Here is a 15,710-nt window from a genome sequence, read left to right on the forward strand (position 1 = left end):
ACACTAGAAGGAATGAAACATCATTCACCTTTAAGACCATGTCAAGATCCGTTCGAAAGACCTTGAAAATAATATAAAGCACCAGGTTTAAACCACACAATTTAGAGAGTCTGCCAAATGGACCGGATCGCTATTTGCTGGGTCAAAGCATGGTCAATTACTCAAAGCCACCTGCTACAAGAGCAATCCTGAGTTCTGGTCAAGCTCTCCACACCTCTCTGACAAAAAGCAGACAGACTTCCAGCTGTCCCATGATATGCAAAATAAAAGCATTGCACAAGTTCCCATTGACTAGAGAAACACAAGAGCAATAAGAGAAGTTTGACTGCTGTTTCTGACCCTCACACAAGTTGAAATGTGTGAGTAACTGAGGACAAGATTAGTTTTTTTTATAATGACCAAAATGCTGTTCATTGGCTAGCGATGCTTAGAACTTCTCATGTTGTCCTGTAGATGGCAGTTTATCCTCTTTAACCCTAAAATGGGAGTCACAAACATTTGAGAGGCTGTGTGGAGAGGCAGGGAGAGTGTAGGTCTCATTTCTTGGTTTCATGTTGAAAGGGGGTTTGTTGTGAATATTTAGATCTGGTGACTTTGTTTAGCTCATGGGCAGCATTTAAAAACAACATGACCACCTGTAGTGGGAAATCTACTCACCTTCAGATAAAAGGAGATATTTCACATATTTACAATATTTGGAGGGGACTTGCATGTATAAAAAAATGTTGATAAGCGTTAGCTTATAACGTTTATGTTGACATTTTATGAATTAAATTTTTTACTTAATTTTACATAATCTGTCTGTAAATGTTTGTATCCCACATGATACGTGGCTCGTATATGCAATTCATTGCAAATCAATGATAATTGAGAGATGGACAAATAAATGTTCCCCAAAAGCCTGTTGTGTCATATTTGTAAAAAAAAAAAACGGTGTATGAATAATGAAGTAAACCCAAACTTCAGTCCTGTAAATATTTATTATTTACTTGATAAAAACCATTAAAGATTTCTGAGCAAAAAAGACTTGATTAATAAAAAGTAGAGACAGAAGGCATGAATCAGTGTATACAACAGTTTTGATCATTTAGATAATTTATAGGCCCTAGAAATGTGCGTGTTACATATGATACAATAGGCTATAATATATTCATAAATATAGGCATTATGCTTATTGTTCAACAGAATTTTACAAAGAATGTTTAGTTTACCAACAAAAGTTTATGATCCCTTCACATTTTTTTTCATCGAGAATCACAAATGAACACAACTTTTATGAATTTTAAATCCTAAATACAATCGTCAGAAGTAAAAAGCTGTTAAAAATGAACTTGTCACATGACTTTAATGTCACCATCACTAAACTTCTGACTTTTCTTTAATTCTTCAGTTAAAAAACATTTCCCCCCAACCTGTTCTGCATTATGACATTCTGACAACCCTGTAGTCCCATTTAGCCACTTGTTAACAAAAGCCTTTTACAAGATAAGCAAAAACTTTTTTTTTTAATTACAAAGAAGTATTACTGATGTATGCTGCAGAATAAAACTGGAAGTGCTTAAATGCTGACTCGTTTCGGGGTTTTGGCCTACAAAAATACGTCATCCCTTAGTTGTCTTTTATTAGAAGAAAATTACGTGTGAATCCATCACTTGCAGGAATTTAAAGATTATTAACTTCTTCAGCTGGCAGCGACTCAGTGCTTCTCCTCCTATCAAGATGCAGTCCATATACTCTGTCCACTGAACAAGCTCCTTTTGCATTATTTCTTAAAGCACATTGCTAGACAGTCAGAAGAAGTGAAAAAAACAGCAATGCTAATCGCTTTCTTTAGTGTCAAATCTTTATCAAGCTGCATGCGTTTGTACAAGTGCATTTCTGACACCATGTTGTATTTTCTTAGAAGAAAATCACATGTGAGTCCATCACTTGCAGGAACTTTAAGTTCAATTCAATTCATATTTATTTATATAGCACTTTTCACAATACATATCGTCTCAAAGCAGCTTTACAGAAAATGCATGCGTCTGCATTACAATTTAGAGTGATTTGTTATCAGAGGAGACTGAGTCCAAGTTATGGATTTCAGAAAATACATACAATCGTAACAATGTATTAATAAACAATGTAATAATTTAAGGCAGAAACAATGGGCTCATTAAAGAATACATGTTAACAATGATTATATAGAAAATGTTTCCTTGAGGTAGAGTTGAGAGTAAAATCTTTATCAAGCTGCATGCGTTTGCACAAGTGCATTTCTGACACTAAATGAAATTAAATCAGGATTGAATCAGGTTGCCAAGCTCCAAAATTATAAAAAGCATCATAAAAGTATAATAAAAGCAGTCCTTACGGCTCATGAGAAATATTTTAAGTCTTCTGAAGCAGCTTAATTTAAGTCATTATTCACTGAAAATCTATAGTCTCCTAAAAGCTATTCATAAGAATTGTTCTTTTGAGTTGGTCCTGCCAATGAATTGGTTGATTCAGTTCACAAAAGCTGTCTAAGTTATTCACTCATAAATTAGATTGATTCTTTATCTCGCTGATGAAGATATCATATGGCTTCAGAAGACCTGGAGAAAAAAAAGGTGAGATCAGAGTGATCTCTTATCTCCTAAAGAGATCCAGGGCTTGACATTAACTTTTTTTGCTCACCAGCCAAGTTACTAGCCACTCAGAATTTTCACTGACCACAATTTCGACATTGATACCATGGGGAAAAACTGCCATGTAGACATTTTTAATATTATCTCATAATTTGGCAGCAGGTAGCCTTTATTAGGCTGCTGTCACTTTAAGACATATGGATACACTATACTGTTACACATGCATTTTCTTTCTAAACTGTTCATGTTCATTTAAAAAAAATGGCGGCTTTGGGTGTGCGCACAAAAACTGCGGGAATTAGTCAAATTATGCGCAATACACCAAATCCCACGCCGAAATTCAAGCCCTGTAACACCAACAATATTCCTCCGGAGCAAATGAAACGACTGAGTGAAGGGAGGCGAGTTTGTTTGTCAACTCGCTGATAGAGATATGAGAAAGCGCAGCTGGTATGATGTATCTATTCTGCGGAAAATGAGTATTAGAAGCGTTATTTCAGTATCGAAAAATCTATATTTTTTGACAACAAAAATAAACAGAAATGTATTGTTTATTTATTTTTTTACATTTTTAAAGACTAATGTATACATAATAAATGTAGCTTATATATTATATATAAAATTCAATACACCAAAGTGGCTAGTGAATGTGTTACACACCACTGCTGAAATCCACTCGTATTTGGCAGGTGATAATGTCAAGCCCTGGTTGTATCGGTTACCCATTTCATTCACACCTTACGTTTTCATTTCCTGCTGCTTTAGGAAATTCAGCCAAATGACATTCGTCACAGATTACTGCTACGCTAGATGGAACAGACGTTTAAATGGGCTTTAGATAATATCTATCTAAGCCTTTACGTCTTGCAACAAAAAATACTTTAGAATTTCTATAGCTTTTGAAAATATCAAAAACTCAGGCTTGAAATCAGCGCATTCTGTTGTCTGGTCAGTTGATGTTCTGTTAAAACATTTGACACAGCTCTGATAAATATCATGGAAAATCATCTGCCTCACAAGATCCCACCAACCGAGGTGCTGGATTCCTGTCGTTCTCCAATCACCGACACCAGACCAAGAAGAGCTATTTATGTCTGTGCTGAAACACGAGGTCTGCCCGTGCTGGTCACTACTGGCATCAGCACAGGCTGAGGCTTCAAAAACTTCTGAGTAATAAAAGTTCTTAAGACAAGGCGGCTCTTCAAAGCTTTATCTATAATGATAACGGTTAAATGATCCCACAGACTGGATGTTTGAGGGCAGTCGGGACTAGGGCGAAAAACAAGCAATAAAGCATTTCTTGGAAGCAGGGTTGGTGGAGTTTATTCTAACCAAGCAGCTTTGCACATTCCATGGACATTTTCCACCTTGGTGTGAAGAAATGATCAGTTTATGTGCCACATTCACCTTGTTTACAGAACATAATGCAACAAAAGCCTCTTAAAACCACTTTAGTACCCACTGAAAATCAAACTTTCTAGTGTAATATAACAGAGAAATAAAAATACTCGCACAAATCACTTCACAAAGACATGAAGATATAAAGGTTTGAAGTAAGTACAGCTTTGTGTTTAGCACTTACAATAAAAATCTGAACAGCATGTGCAACAAACATCTAACATTACATCATCAGCAACTAGCGTCTTTCCAAACTGTACCAAAAAAAAGACAAATATATAAAATTATTCTCTTTTTCATTAAAAAACTAAATATGTTTGACCAAATTGCAAAACTTTTTTTAAATTATTATTATGGCTAATACTTTGCTGTCAAAATAGCTCAATACAGAAAACAAAAATACATTGTAATATATATTACATGGTCCTTTTTCTCCTCAATTTATATATTATTTTAAAAACCAAACAAAGCAAAACATTTTCTATTTACATGTTAATAAATAAATCAAAGTTAAGAGAAGATTTTGGTCCGTTAATGTTGGGAGAACTACTTCCAGAAGCTGTTGAAACTGAATTATTTAATTTTCAATTTATTATTATATGGAAACTACTCTGTGCTTCATATGCATTATAAATGGGCCTATATCTAAACCACACGGATAGGCTTTGTTTGCATTCAGCATATTAAACGGCACCTCACTTTTTTCTTGACAGCCACTCTGAAGGCATATTTGTTCAGAATACTTGTTGTAAATCATTTGTGGCATGAAAAATGATGGAAACGGTTGCACACAGAATGGCAAAGGTTGCCTGACACAGCATATCTCCCAAATTCATTTAAAGTCCACTCAGGATTACTGTAAAGCACTGCTTTCATCACTCGGCAGGACAGGTCCACATTTCCAGGCCATTACCAACCCTGGCAGGATCACTTCACTGTTTCACTGAAACAAAAAGATCATTAGACACATCCATTTGAACTAAAAGTTGACCTGACTTCCAAGCAACCAAGGTCTGAACAGCCACACATGTCAAACAAGCATTTTATAATTTACACGACAACGCAAGCTTTTAAATTAGGGTTTCCAAAGTGCAAGTTTTTGAAAACAATATCGTTATATTCTCTGTGTAAACAACAAAAATACGAATTTGAGAAAATGGTGATGTCATGCGCATGCGTATTATGTCTTCAGTCTATAGGAGTGTAGTGGCATCGCCATCTACTAGCCTGGCAGCATAATAAAAAGTGTTTAGTCGTTCACATGGATCCTTGTGAACGGAGAGCGGTTTGACAACGTTGTCATCTGTACGCGAAAAAAGGAAAAACTTTGTTTGTAGAACATATAGTTGTTGTATAAACAAATCCCTAAAAAACAATTAGCAAAACTATGGCAGATAAAAGAAAATATGACACAGATTTCATTAAAGGGTTAGTTCACCCAAAAATGAAAATTCTGTCATTAATTACTTACCCTCATGTCGTTCGACACCCGTAAGACCTCCGTTCGTCTTCGGAACACAAATGAAGATATTTTAGTTGAAATCTGATGGCTCTGAAAGGCCTCCATTGGCACAATGCACGGTTCACTCTCAAGACCCTTAAAAGGTACTAAAGACGTCGTTACAAAGTCCATCTCACTACAGTGGTTCTAAAATAACTTTATGAATCGGCGAGAATAGTTTTTGTGCGCAAAAAAACCCTAAATAACGACTTATATAGTGATGACGATTTCAAAACGCGGAATCATGAAGCTTTGAAGCGTTATGAATCAGTGAGTCGAATGAGCAGTTTGGATCGCCAAATTTCAGCAGTTTGGCGGTTTGACACGCGATCCGAATCATGATTCGACTCACTGATTCATAACGCTTCGAAGCTTCATGAGGCCGTGTTTTGAAATCGTCATCGAGTCATTATCAAGTCGTTATTTAGGGTTTTTTTGCGCACAAAAACTATTGTCGCCGATTCATAAAGTTATTGTAGAACCACTGTAGTGAGATGGACTTTGTAACGACGTCTTTAGTACCTTTTAAGGGTCTTGAGAGTGAACCGTGCATTGTGCCAATGGAGGCCTTTCAGAGCCATCAGATTTCAACTAAAATATCTTCATTTGTGTTCCGAAGTCTCACGGGTGTCGAACGACATGAGGGTAAGTAATTAATGACAGAATTTTCATTTTTGGGTGAACTAACCCTTTAAATACAGGTTCACTTGAAAAAAAGATAAATGTGGCTTGTACTGACCACAGTGTGTTTTATGCAGTGAATTATTAGTTGCAAACAGCATGAAATCCTAGAAAGAGAGATTCAGAAACCAATAATACCCCAATTAATTAATTAATTAATTAATTGTTCTGTTCTGTTGTCACGTGATTTAAAGTCTGAGTCCTAAACTATTTGAAAACCACTGGTCCTAATGCAATACAGAGGCAGGAGAAGAATGAATACTCACTTCATACAGCATTAGTGTCACATGTGTCGACCGGAGCAGCTATATCTTCATGTGTATTTAGTGAACTGAGCTTCTCATCTTCATCACTTGTTTCCTTTTTTCTCTTCTTCTTTCTACATGGTTTATATCGTTTACTGTGAAACAAAATAGGAAGACGGTAAAAAGAACAACATTAAAGATGAAATAATCAATGAAGACCGACACTTTTAAAGGGGTCCTATTATGCCTTTTTTACAAAGTCTTAATTTTGTTTTTGGGGTGTACTAGAATATGCTTTCATGCTTGATTGTTCAAAAAACACATTATTTTTCACATATTTTACATGATTACAGCACCTCTCTCCCCAGTCTGGCGCCATTTTTTTCATTTATTTCTAGTTTTGCTGAAGCCCCTCCTTCTGAAATAGGAAATGTGTTGTGATTGGTTAGCTGGCCCAGTGTGTTCAGCACGGGTTCGGGAAATGTCATAACAGCAAACTCTAGTACTCAGATGTTAATATTAAGCATGGCGTCAATTTCAAACCAATTCAAGCTTGATTCAGACTTAAGAATTTTAACAAACGAGGATCGTCCAAAACGGATTTCATGCACAGACTTTGTAAGCACGGATTTCACAGGCCGTTTCAGAGTGGTATGTTTGTTTTTTTGTAACTTTCTTATACATTTTAGATACTATGTTATACACCATTTAATCATGATATTTGTCAGAAAACTATGGTAATACAAACAAATTTTTCGAAGGGCCGGTGAACAGCCTTACAAAAGCTACACTAAACACTATATCAACAGTAATGTTGGCTAGCAGGCGAGCAGAGGCAAAGCTCTACCCATTGTTTACATCGTAGCAACAACATAAAACATATAATTGGAAAACTACAAATAATAAGACATACAAGTTGTGATCCACAAACAACAGATTGTCCTGATAAAGTGGGAACTGCTCCATTTCAGGAGAAGCTTTTGTGCGTAGCCTGTATTGTACGAAATACTTTATATATAGAAAGACAGTGCACTCTGATTACTTATGAATGGGAGAAAGTGTAACGCCCAATACAGCGAATAAGCCCTGCCTTCTAAATGAAAGAGCCAATTGTTGATTAGTAAAGTTATTGCTTCACTGCAGCTGCCATTAGAAGATCCAGTTGCTATGGAAACAGGCAGTGTTCTGTGGCGCGCATTTAGGATTGCGCATGCGCATTAGCTTTGTCCAGGCTGAAAAATTTATTTTTTTGTCATGATTCAAGCGTTTAGAAAATAAAATTCATGAGCCAGTTGTCAGATTTCATTGGTGATTTCAAATATGAAATTTAATCGTAAGTTTGGCAAACAGTTTTGGAGAAATGTATGTTTCCCCATTCAAAGAGATAGGGGGAGCACTTGCATGCCCGAGAGGCGTTTCAAAGATGGCCACCGAGTGAAATGACTTGCTAAATGAATTTTAGCAGCATCTAGCGGTGAGGTTGTGAGTTGCAAAAACACACCTCTCACCCCTCCCTTTCGAGGCACATAAAGAAGCTACAGAGGCCGACACAGGAGAAAAAGGTCGTCGTCGGAGAGAGCAGAGAGTGACGAGCGCTCTTTAGAGAAGTTTGTCCGTTTAGGGCTTCTGTAGAAACATGACGGCGCAAAATGGCGATATCACTGTAAGGGACCCGCGGTCTATGTAGATAGAAATGGCTCATTCTAAGGTAATAAAAACATAACGGTAAATTAAGTAAGGTCTTTATACACAACTAAAAACATAGTTATGTATATTATATTGCATTTCTGTTAATAGATCCTCCTAAATACTACACAGGGACTTTGATTGTTCTGGAAGCTGTTCTCCATAAAATGTGCAGCACACAGATAAACATTGCGGTTATATGTTCAGGAAAAGTGTTTAAAATCAATTTAATAGTTCGTCAGCCTTAGGAAGGTCAAACAAATGAGTTTTGGAAAAGTTGTGGAAAAAAACAGCATCTCTTCAACATAGCGACAACACTGTCTTCTCTAATGAAGCTCAACCAGGCCTCGCCCCCTTTTTTTGCGTATTCTGTGGGCGGATATTATTTAAATTAGTAACATTGTGACAGACACAAAGCCTGGAAAAAACGTCTCAGGTTACTGGTGTTACCTATGTTCTCTGAATTGGGAACGAGACGCTGCGTAGCTTATGACGCAATGGGAACGCCCTCTGGGTGTGCCGATTGTCTGAAGCCCTTTTAGAATCACGCCAATTCATTGGCTGATGGCGCGGGCGCGCGCTCCATCTGCTCCTCAGATTTCTCTGCCTAAAAGGAAGGCCTGTCGCCAGTGTTGGGAATAACGGCGTTATAGATAAACGGCGTTACTAACGGAGTTATTTTTTTTAGCAAAACGAGTAATCAAACGAATTACTGTTTCTCCTGTTACAACGCCGTTAGCGTTACTGAGGGAAAAAATGCGGCGTTAGTCGCGTTACTATAATTGAGCTCACTGAAGCGCTTTTCATCCGAACAGGCTCTCTGTCAGTCGGACCTGCAACGTGTGTGTGTGTGCGTGTGTGTGTGTGTGTGTGCGCGCGCACCAGCCATGCGTGTTGGGGGTGGGTGCGGTTGTACACATCACTGATGATGATTGGTGGGTGGGAGACAAGGTTGAAGTTGATAGGTTGAGTTCACACCTATTTTTTTCACGGTCTATGGTTCACACACACACACACACACCTATGACGCACACGCATATGCACATTCAGCGATGGTCCAACGACTTCAAAGGTAGCTTTCGCAAACTGGAAGTATAAGCGCTACTTTTCCCTCGTTGAGGTGAAAGGTAAGAATATTTAAGTAACGTGAAGCTTATGCCCAGGAAGAAAGAGTCTCTCCACGTCGGTGGCAAGTGATTCTGAAGCGCCTCACATCATCATATGCCACAAAATTAGTGGCTAAAAACCCAGGTGATAACGTGAGCTCCACCAAAGGAAAGTATAGTACTGATAATATTTACACAATATTTGTCTCTCACATTGTCCCACAGCAACATTACAATAGTGTACATTAATGTACAATGTTTTATAATAATAATTTATTCTATTTAGTGTCCAATTCATTCATTTAACATATCTAATATTGGGGGCATCCAAGTTATTTGACATATTTTAACGTTTGAAAAAAAAAAAAAAGTAACGCAGTAATTACTTTCCTTGGTAATTAGTTACTTTTATAATGATGTAACTCAGTTACTAACTCAGTTACTATTTGTAAGAAGTAACTAGTAACTATAACTAATTACTTTTTTAAAGTAACGTGCCCAACACTGTTACACCAGTAACCCGAGACGTTCTCTTTCAAAGGTTCACTCAACGCTGCATAGCTTATGACGCAATGGAGAACGATATACCACACACGCCAAGCTAAGCGTTGCCATATCTGGCTCAAAGAATACCAGATAACCTACATGGCCGGATCAAGCAGATAGAACATGCGAACCCGGTATAGAATCTCACAAAAGTGTGCGGGGAGGACCAACCTGCCGCTACACAAATGTCCTCCAGAAGAGACCCTCTAAAAAGCACTTGAGAGGATGCCACACTTCTGGTAGAATGTACCCGAATGCTAAGAGGTGAAGGTATACCATGCACCTCATATGCCAGCGAAATAGCCTCCGTCACCCAATGGGAAATCCTCTGCTTCGATGCGGCAAGCCCGCGGCGGCCAGCACCGAAGCATACCAAGAGCTGGTTTGATTTTCTCCAACCGCCAGACCGATCCACATAACACTTCAACGCTCGGACAGGACAGAGCAAATTAAGCTTTTCATCCTCTTCTGAGGCGAAAGGAGGAGGGTGGAAAGAGTGAAGGGTGATAACCTGAGAACAAAACGAAGTGGACAGAACTTTGGGCACATAACCTGGCCTAGGTCTTAAGGTTACCTTGACTAGACCAGGAGCAAAATCCATACAGGTCTCATTAACAAAGAGGGCCTGTAGGTCGCCCACTCGTTTCAAGGAGGATAAGGCTAACAAAAGGGCAACCTTGAGAGTCAGAACCCATTCTGGAGCTGACTCAAAGGGCTCAAAAGGAGCCTTTGTTAGCCCCTCCAGGACAACTGAAAGGTCCCAAGAGGGAATACCAGGGGAGTGTGCTGGGCTCAGGTGCCTAACCCCTCGCATAAAAGACGAGACTAACTTATGTTTGCCCAGAGGGACCTCATCCAACTCCCTACGAGCAGCAATGGCAGCGACGTAAACCCTAAGGGTGGTGGCTGCTGCTCCAGCGGCAAACTTCTTCTGCAGGAACTCCAGTACTGTACCCACCAGACAGCTAACTGGGTCCACAGCATGGGATGAGCACCATGACTCAAAAACCCTCCACTTGGAGGAGTAGAGCCTCCTAGTGGAAGGAGCTCTCGCACTCGCAATGGTCTTCTAAACATCAGCAGGGAGACCAGCGTCTAGAGCTAATGGCCCTTGATGGGCCATACCCACAGCTTCCAAATCTGAGTGAGGATGCCAAATCCTGCCCTGAAGCTGAGACAGTAGGTCCTCTCTGACCGGGATCTCCCAGGGGGGAGAGTCTAGAAGGAGAACCATCTCTGAGAACCAAGTCTGGGACGGCCAGAATGGGGCCACAAGCAGGAGGCTGACTCTGCTCTCCCTCACCCTGCACAGAAGCGCCGTTTGATGGGCGGAAATGCATAGAGCTTCAGACTGGGCCATGGGTGCGTGAAAGCATCAATCCCCAGTGGCGCTGGGGAGCTCAGAGAGAACCAGAGCCGGCACTGGGACGATTCTTTCGAGGCAAAAAGGTCCACCTCCGCTCTGCCGAACACTTCCCAAATCTGAGATACAGTTTGAGGGTTCAACATCCATTCCCCCGACCTGAGCTTCTGCCTCGACAGAAAATCTGCTGCGAGGTTCAAGACCCCAGGTACATGGACTGCTCTCAGGGACAGGAGTTTGTCCTGAGCCCACAGGAGGAGACGGCGCGCATGCCTGTCCAGGGTGCGTGACCATGAGCCCCCTTGGCGATTCACATGAGACACCACCGCCATGTTGTCCGTCCTGACGATGACATGGTGTCCCATGAGAGAGGGGAGAAAGTTCCGAAGGGCCAGGAAGACAGCTCTCAGCTGTAGGCAGTTTATATACCAAGAAGGAACCTCCCCCTCCCAGACTCTGCATGCTGGTCTGCCCTCGAATACCAAATACCGAAACCGAAGGGCTAAAAATGGCCGCTTCGTGAAGGCAGAGAAATCTGAGGAGCAGATGGCGTGCGCGCCAGTATAGTGTTGCGACGTAAGAGCGTCGGGGCGGCGCCCGCACCATCAGCCAATGAATTGGCGTGATTCTATTAGGGCTTCAGACAATCGGCACACCCAGAGTTCCCATTGCGTCATAAGCTACGCAGCGTTGAGTGACTCTATGAAAGAGAACACATTGTAGTCCAAACGAGTTGTTCGTTGTAGTTCTTGGAAAGTGAATTCTGTTAAATAAAATATCTCCCTTTGAAGTGGACCTTGAGCTTTGAACCTTCCAGATCTTTTTTATGCTCAAACAGCAACATTACACACTAACTAAAGTTAATAAAGTGAAAAGGCATAATAGGACCCCTTTAAGCTTGACTATGTGCAATGCTCTTAACAGTGTAACACATCACTCACTGTGTACAGACGCATATGAAGACGATGAGCAGAATCAGAGAGACCAATCCTGCAACCACACATGCGATGACTATTTTTCTTCGTTCTTCCATGCGGTACTCAAGATCAAGATATTCGCACCTACTGCCGATATATCCTGTTTCACATCTGTGCAAAAGTATAAAAAAAACATTATTCAACTTCAACTTTTAACTAGCTCTGATTGGTTGAGTGATGGACAGGTCAAAATCTCACCTGCATGAAGGAATGTTCTGCTCCTTCAAAAAACGACAAACACCATGGATACAGTAATGCCTATAATCTTTTGGACATATAGAGAAGTGCCCACTCCATGTGTGGTCATCTTTTGAATCTGTAAAGCAGGGATATATATCACCATCAAACATTCACTACTGTTCAAAAGTGTAGGGTCGATGATTTTTTAATGTTTTTGAAAGCAGTCTGTTATGTTCACCAAGGCTGCATTAATTTATTTATATACAGTAATATTGTGAAATATTATTACAATTATTATTATTATACTTTTTAATAGTTTTTAAAAAGCTGCATTTTCATAATCCATTACTCCAGTCTTCAGTGTCACATGATCCTTCAGAAATCTCTAATAATGATGATTTGGTGCTCATGAAATATTTCTTATTTTTATAAATTTTGACAGTTTGAAAGAACAAGATTTATTTTAAATAGAAATATTTTGTAACATTTTAAATGTCTTCACTTGCACTTCTGTGCAATTTAAAGCATCCTTGAATAAAAGCATTCAATACTATTTTGTCTAAATAAATAAAAAATAAAGGTTACACTTTATTTTCAAGGTGATGTAGTTACATTGTACTTACTCAAATAAGTACTGAGTAATATTAATTGACTACATGTACTTACTATAAAGTTACGGTTAGGGTTTGGTTTAGGGTTAGTTGTAATAATGCATAATTTACTGTGTTTACTATAGTAACGTGTAACTACGTCACCTTAAAATAAAGTGTTACCAAAATAAACACCAAAAACTAAAATCAGTCAAGTGAACTTAGGCATCACAACATTATAATGTACAGCATGAAAAACGTTTTATTAGCTAATAATGGCAAAGGTAATCTAAATATAAAAATAGAAAATGTGAATACACAATTAAATATCCAATATCCATCAAAGTAATACATTAAAAAACAAGATCAGCCAAATAACTAATATAATATAAAATACACAGTACTGTAATTAGGGTTGTCCGTTTACTCATTTACAATATTGTGTGCGTCAAAGTTCAAAGGACTGAGCTAGAAAAGAGACAGCCGTTCTACAGAAACTGAAACGTGAGCTCTGACTTCAGAATGAACTAAAAGTTGAATGGGAAAGGATCTAATTACAACCTCTGGCCACGTATAACATGATCTGAGGATTACCTGCGGTACAGAGATGCTAAACTTGAGCTTGGGAGTATAATGCTATCACTTCTTAAATAAAATGACATGGTTTGAAGGGGACTAAGACGCTGCATTGTTATCATAACAGTCCAATTTTCCTCAGTAAACAGATTATGAGCTAATACCTTCATGTTAGTGAATACTTTGACAGAATTTTGTGATCAAATAACACCAGCTTTTGCATGCTATGAAAAAATCTTCTCATTTAATATTCTATTTATCTCTTCAGCAGGTGGTCAAGCTATCAAGACTTTCATGTCAGGATGAAACCCTCCCCTTTTTCAGTCAGTGTTTTCTTCAAAATACGCTTTCTTCATGAGGTGGAATCTATAGAAAATATCTCAGGCTTGGCTTGCTCATTATTTGAGAAGAACAGGTTGGGGTGCCATTGATATTTACCTGTGCAGTTGCTGCTGTTGTCATGGTGATTGCAGGACACAGTTCTATTCGCCGGGGCCTTTGTGGTATTCCATTCAGCCTGGGAGTATTTGCATAGGACAACAGCTGAGGGCAGACAACAAACAAATCACAGGTTGCACCACGCATGTTTCCAGAACTGGCATTAGATTGCTTTGCAGGATTCCAGGCAAATGTTACACTGGGTTATATCGGCCTCTCGCTTGTAGTTACACTTTAAAAACCCTCCCTCCATGATTAACCAATAGAAGGTCTTGTAATGAGCCAAACTGAATTCCAGTGCTAAAAATAGAAACTGTCATATAGTATAAAAGAAGTTAACTCTCGATGCCACGAGCACATTAAGTAAATAAAGAGCTATTTAAAGAAGGAAAAGTTGGCAAACGGGTACTTCTAGAATCTACAGTCGCTTTGTAGACGAACAAAACAGTTAAAGGCGTTGAATACAAACCAACAATGGTGAATCGTACCTGTGATTATTCCCCAAATGAACCTGCGCGTCCTGTCCATTTGTATTTCGCGTTGCGCGTCAAACTGAAGACTCCAATCCCCGTGTGGCTTCAGATTCAGATGTCATGTCGTTCATTTTTAAAGCGATTATTTTATTGAACGACTACAGTGAGTTGCTAATAACTTTCCAGCAGTCTTCCCAAAGTTTACATTCGGGTTTCGTCAAGCTTAGAGGAGAGTGAACGACGGGCTGCCTGGAGATTTTTGAGGCGTGCGTGGGAGGTGCTAGTGCCGATTTTCTCCGCCTATATGTGTGAATGACTTCGGGTTTTTATACTATTTATTAAGAAATTATTGTATGTATTATTATTATGCCTTCTATTAGGCAAAGGATTCATTTTGATACATAGGTCTATTGCATAATGATATTTGGATGCCTATTATTTCATAGCTTTTGCTATGGTTATGCAAAACAATTATCTACATTTAAAGATCACGAATAAAAAAAGTTTACTCAAGAAAAATAGTTTGAGATCAAAAAAATAATTGACAGTAGCTACTGTAGACCACCCATTGGAAACCACAGGACTCCAAAAATATAGCCATAGGCAAAAAAATCGCAGCAAGTGTTAAAGAGAGAGAGGAACACACGTTCAATAAAATAAAATATTTTTTTATTGAGTGCTGGATGAAAGAACCAGCAACATCACACAATATTATCCTGAAGTGGAGTACCAAACTCTGACAGCTTGTTGAACCCCCCCCCCCCCCCCCCCAGAAATCTCAGAAGAAAAATGCAACAGAAAAACGTCAGAGACAGACAGTTTTCAGATTATTGAGCCACACGGGACGAATTGCAAAATTTGAGAGAGAAAATACAAAGTTCTGTCAAAGTTCATATATTATGTTTATGATTTATTAACAACCAACATGTTTCCAAGAAGAACAGGAAAAATTGAACACTTCGTATTTGTGTGCCCTTGGCGTCAAAAGTTTGAAAATCCCTGGTTCAGATTCATTAGTGTATAGAAACTTCAGTCAGGCTAGCCCAAGGGGAATCCTGAGTCTCTGACGTTGCCTAAATCCCCTCATGTTTCCAGACGGCGCCTCTTAATGAAGCTGAGAGTGCTCTGTGGACACGGCACGCTGCTGGGGCGAGGGCTTGTGTTCATTGGCCGTGGGATTTCTCGTGGGAGATGGAGAAGATGTGTGGCTGGCAGGGGTCGCCAGAGTCTGCTCTCCCCGTCGCACACAAGCCGCGTATTATCAGCCCCTCTGCAAACAACGACCCCTTCAGCAAATGTCATGCCCAATTTAGCACAGACACCGCGACCGCAGTGACA

General features: G+C 39.4%; 1 protein-coding gene across 1 annotated transcript; it reads right to left on the reverse strand.

Moving 5' to 3' along the window:
• Positions 1-1,931: 1,931 nt before the first annotated feature.
• Positions 1,932-14,683, reverse strand: btc (betacellulin, epidermal growth factor family member). The gene is made up of 6 exons (XM_079835297.1): positions 14,388-14,683; positions 13,900-14,004; positions 12,314-12,431; positions 12,080-12,226; positions 6,459-6,592; positions 1,932-4,953 (listed from the first exon to the last, which is right to left on the reverse strand). The coding sequence occupies exons 1-5, from the start codon at positions 14,425-14,427 to the stop codon at positions 6,460-6,462; spliced, it is 543 nt and encodes a 180-aa protein (XP_079691423.1). The 5' UTR covers positions 14,428-14,683; the 3' UTR covers positions 1,932-4,953; position 6,459.
• Between the last annotated feature and the right edge of the window lie 1,027 nt (positions 14,684-15,710).

This window comes from Gobio gobio (assembly GCF_949357685.1).
Source record: "Gobio gobio genome assembly, chromosome: 14".
Lineage (NCBI taxonomy): Eukaryota > Metazoa > Chordata > Actinopteri > Cypriniformes > Gobionidae > Gobio > Gobio gobio.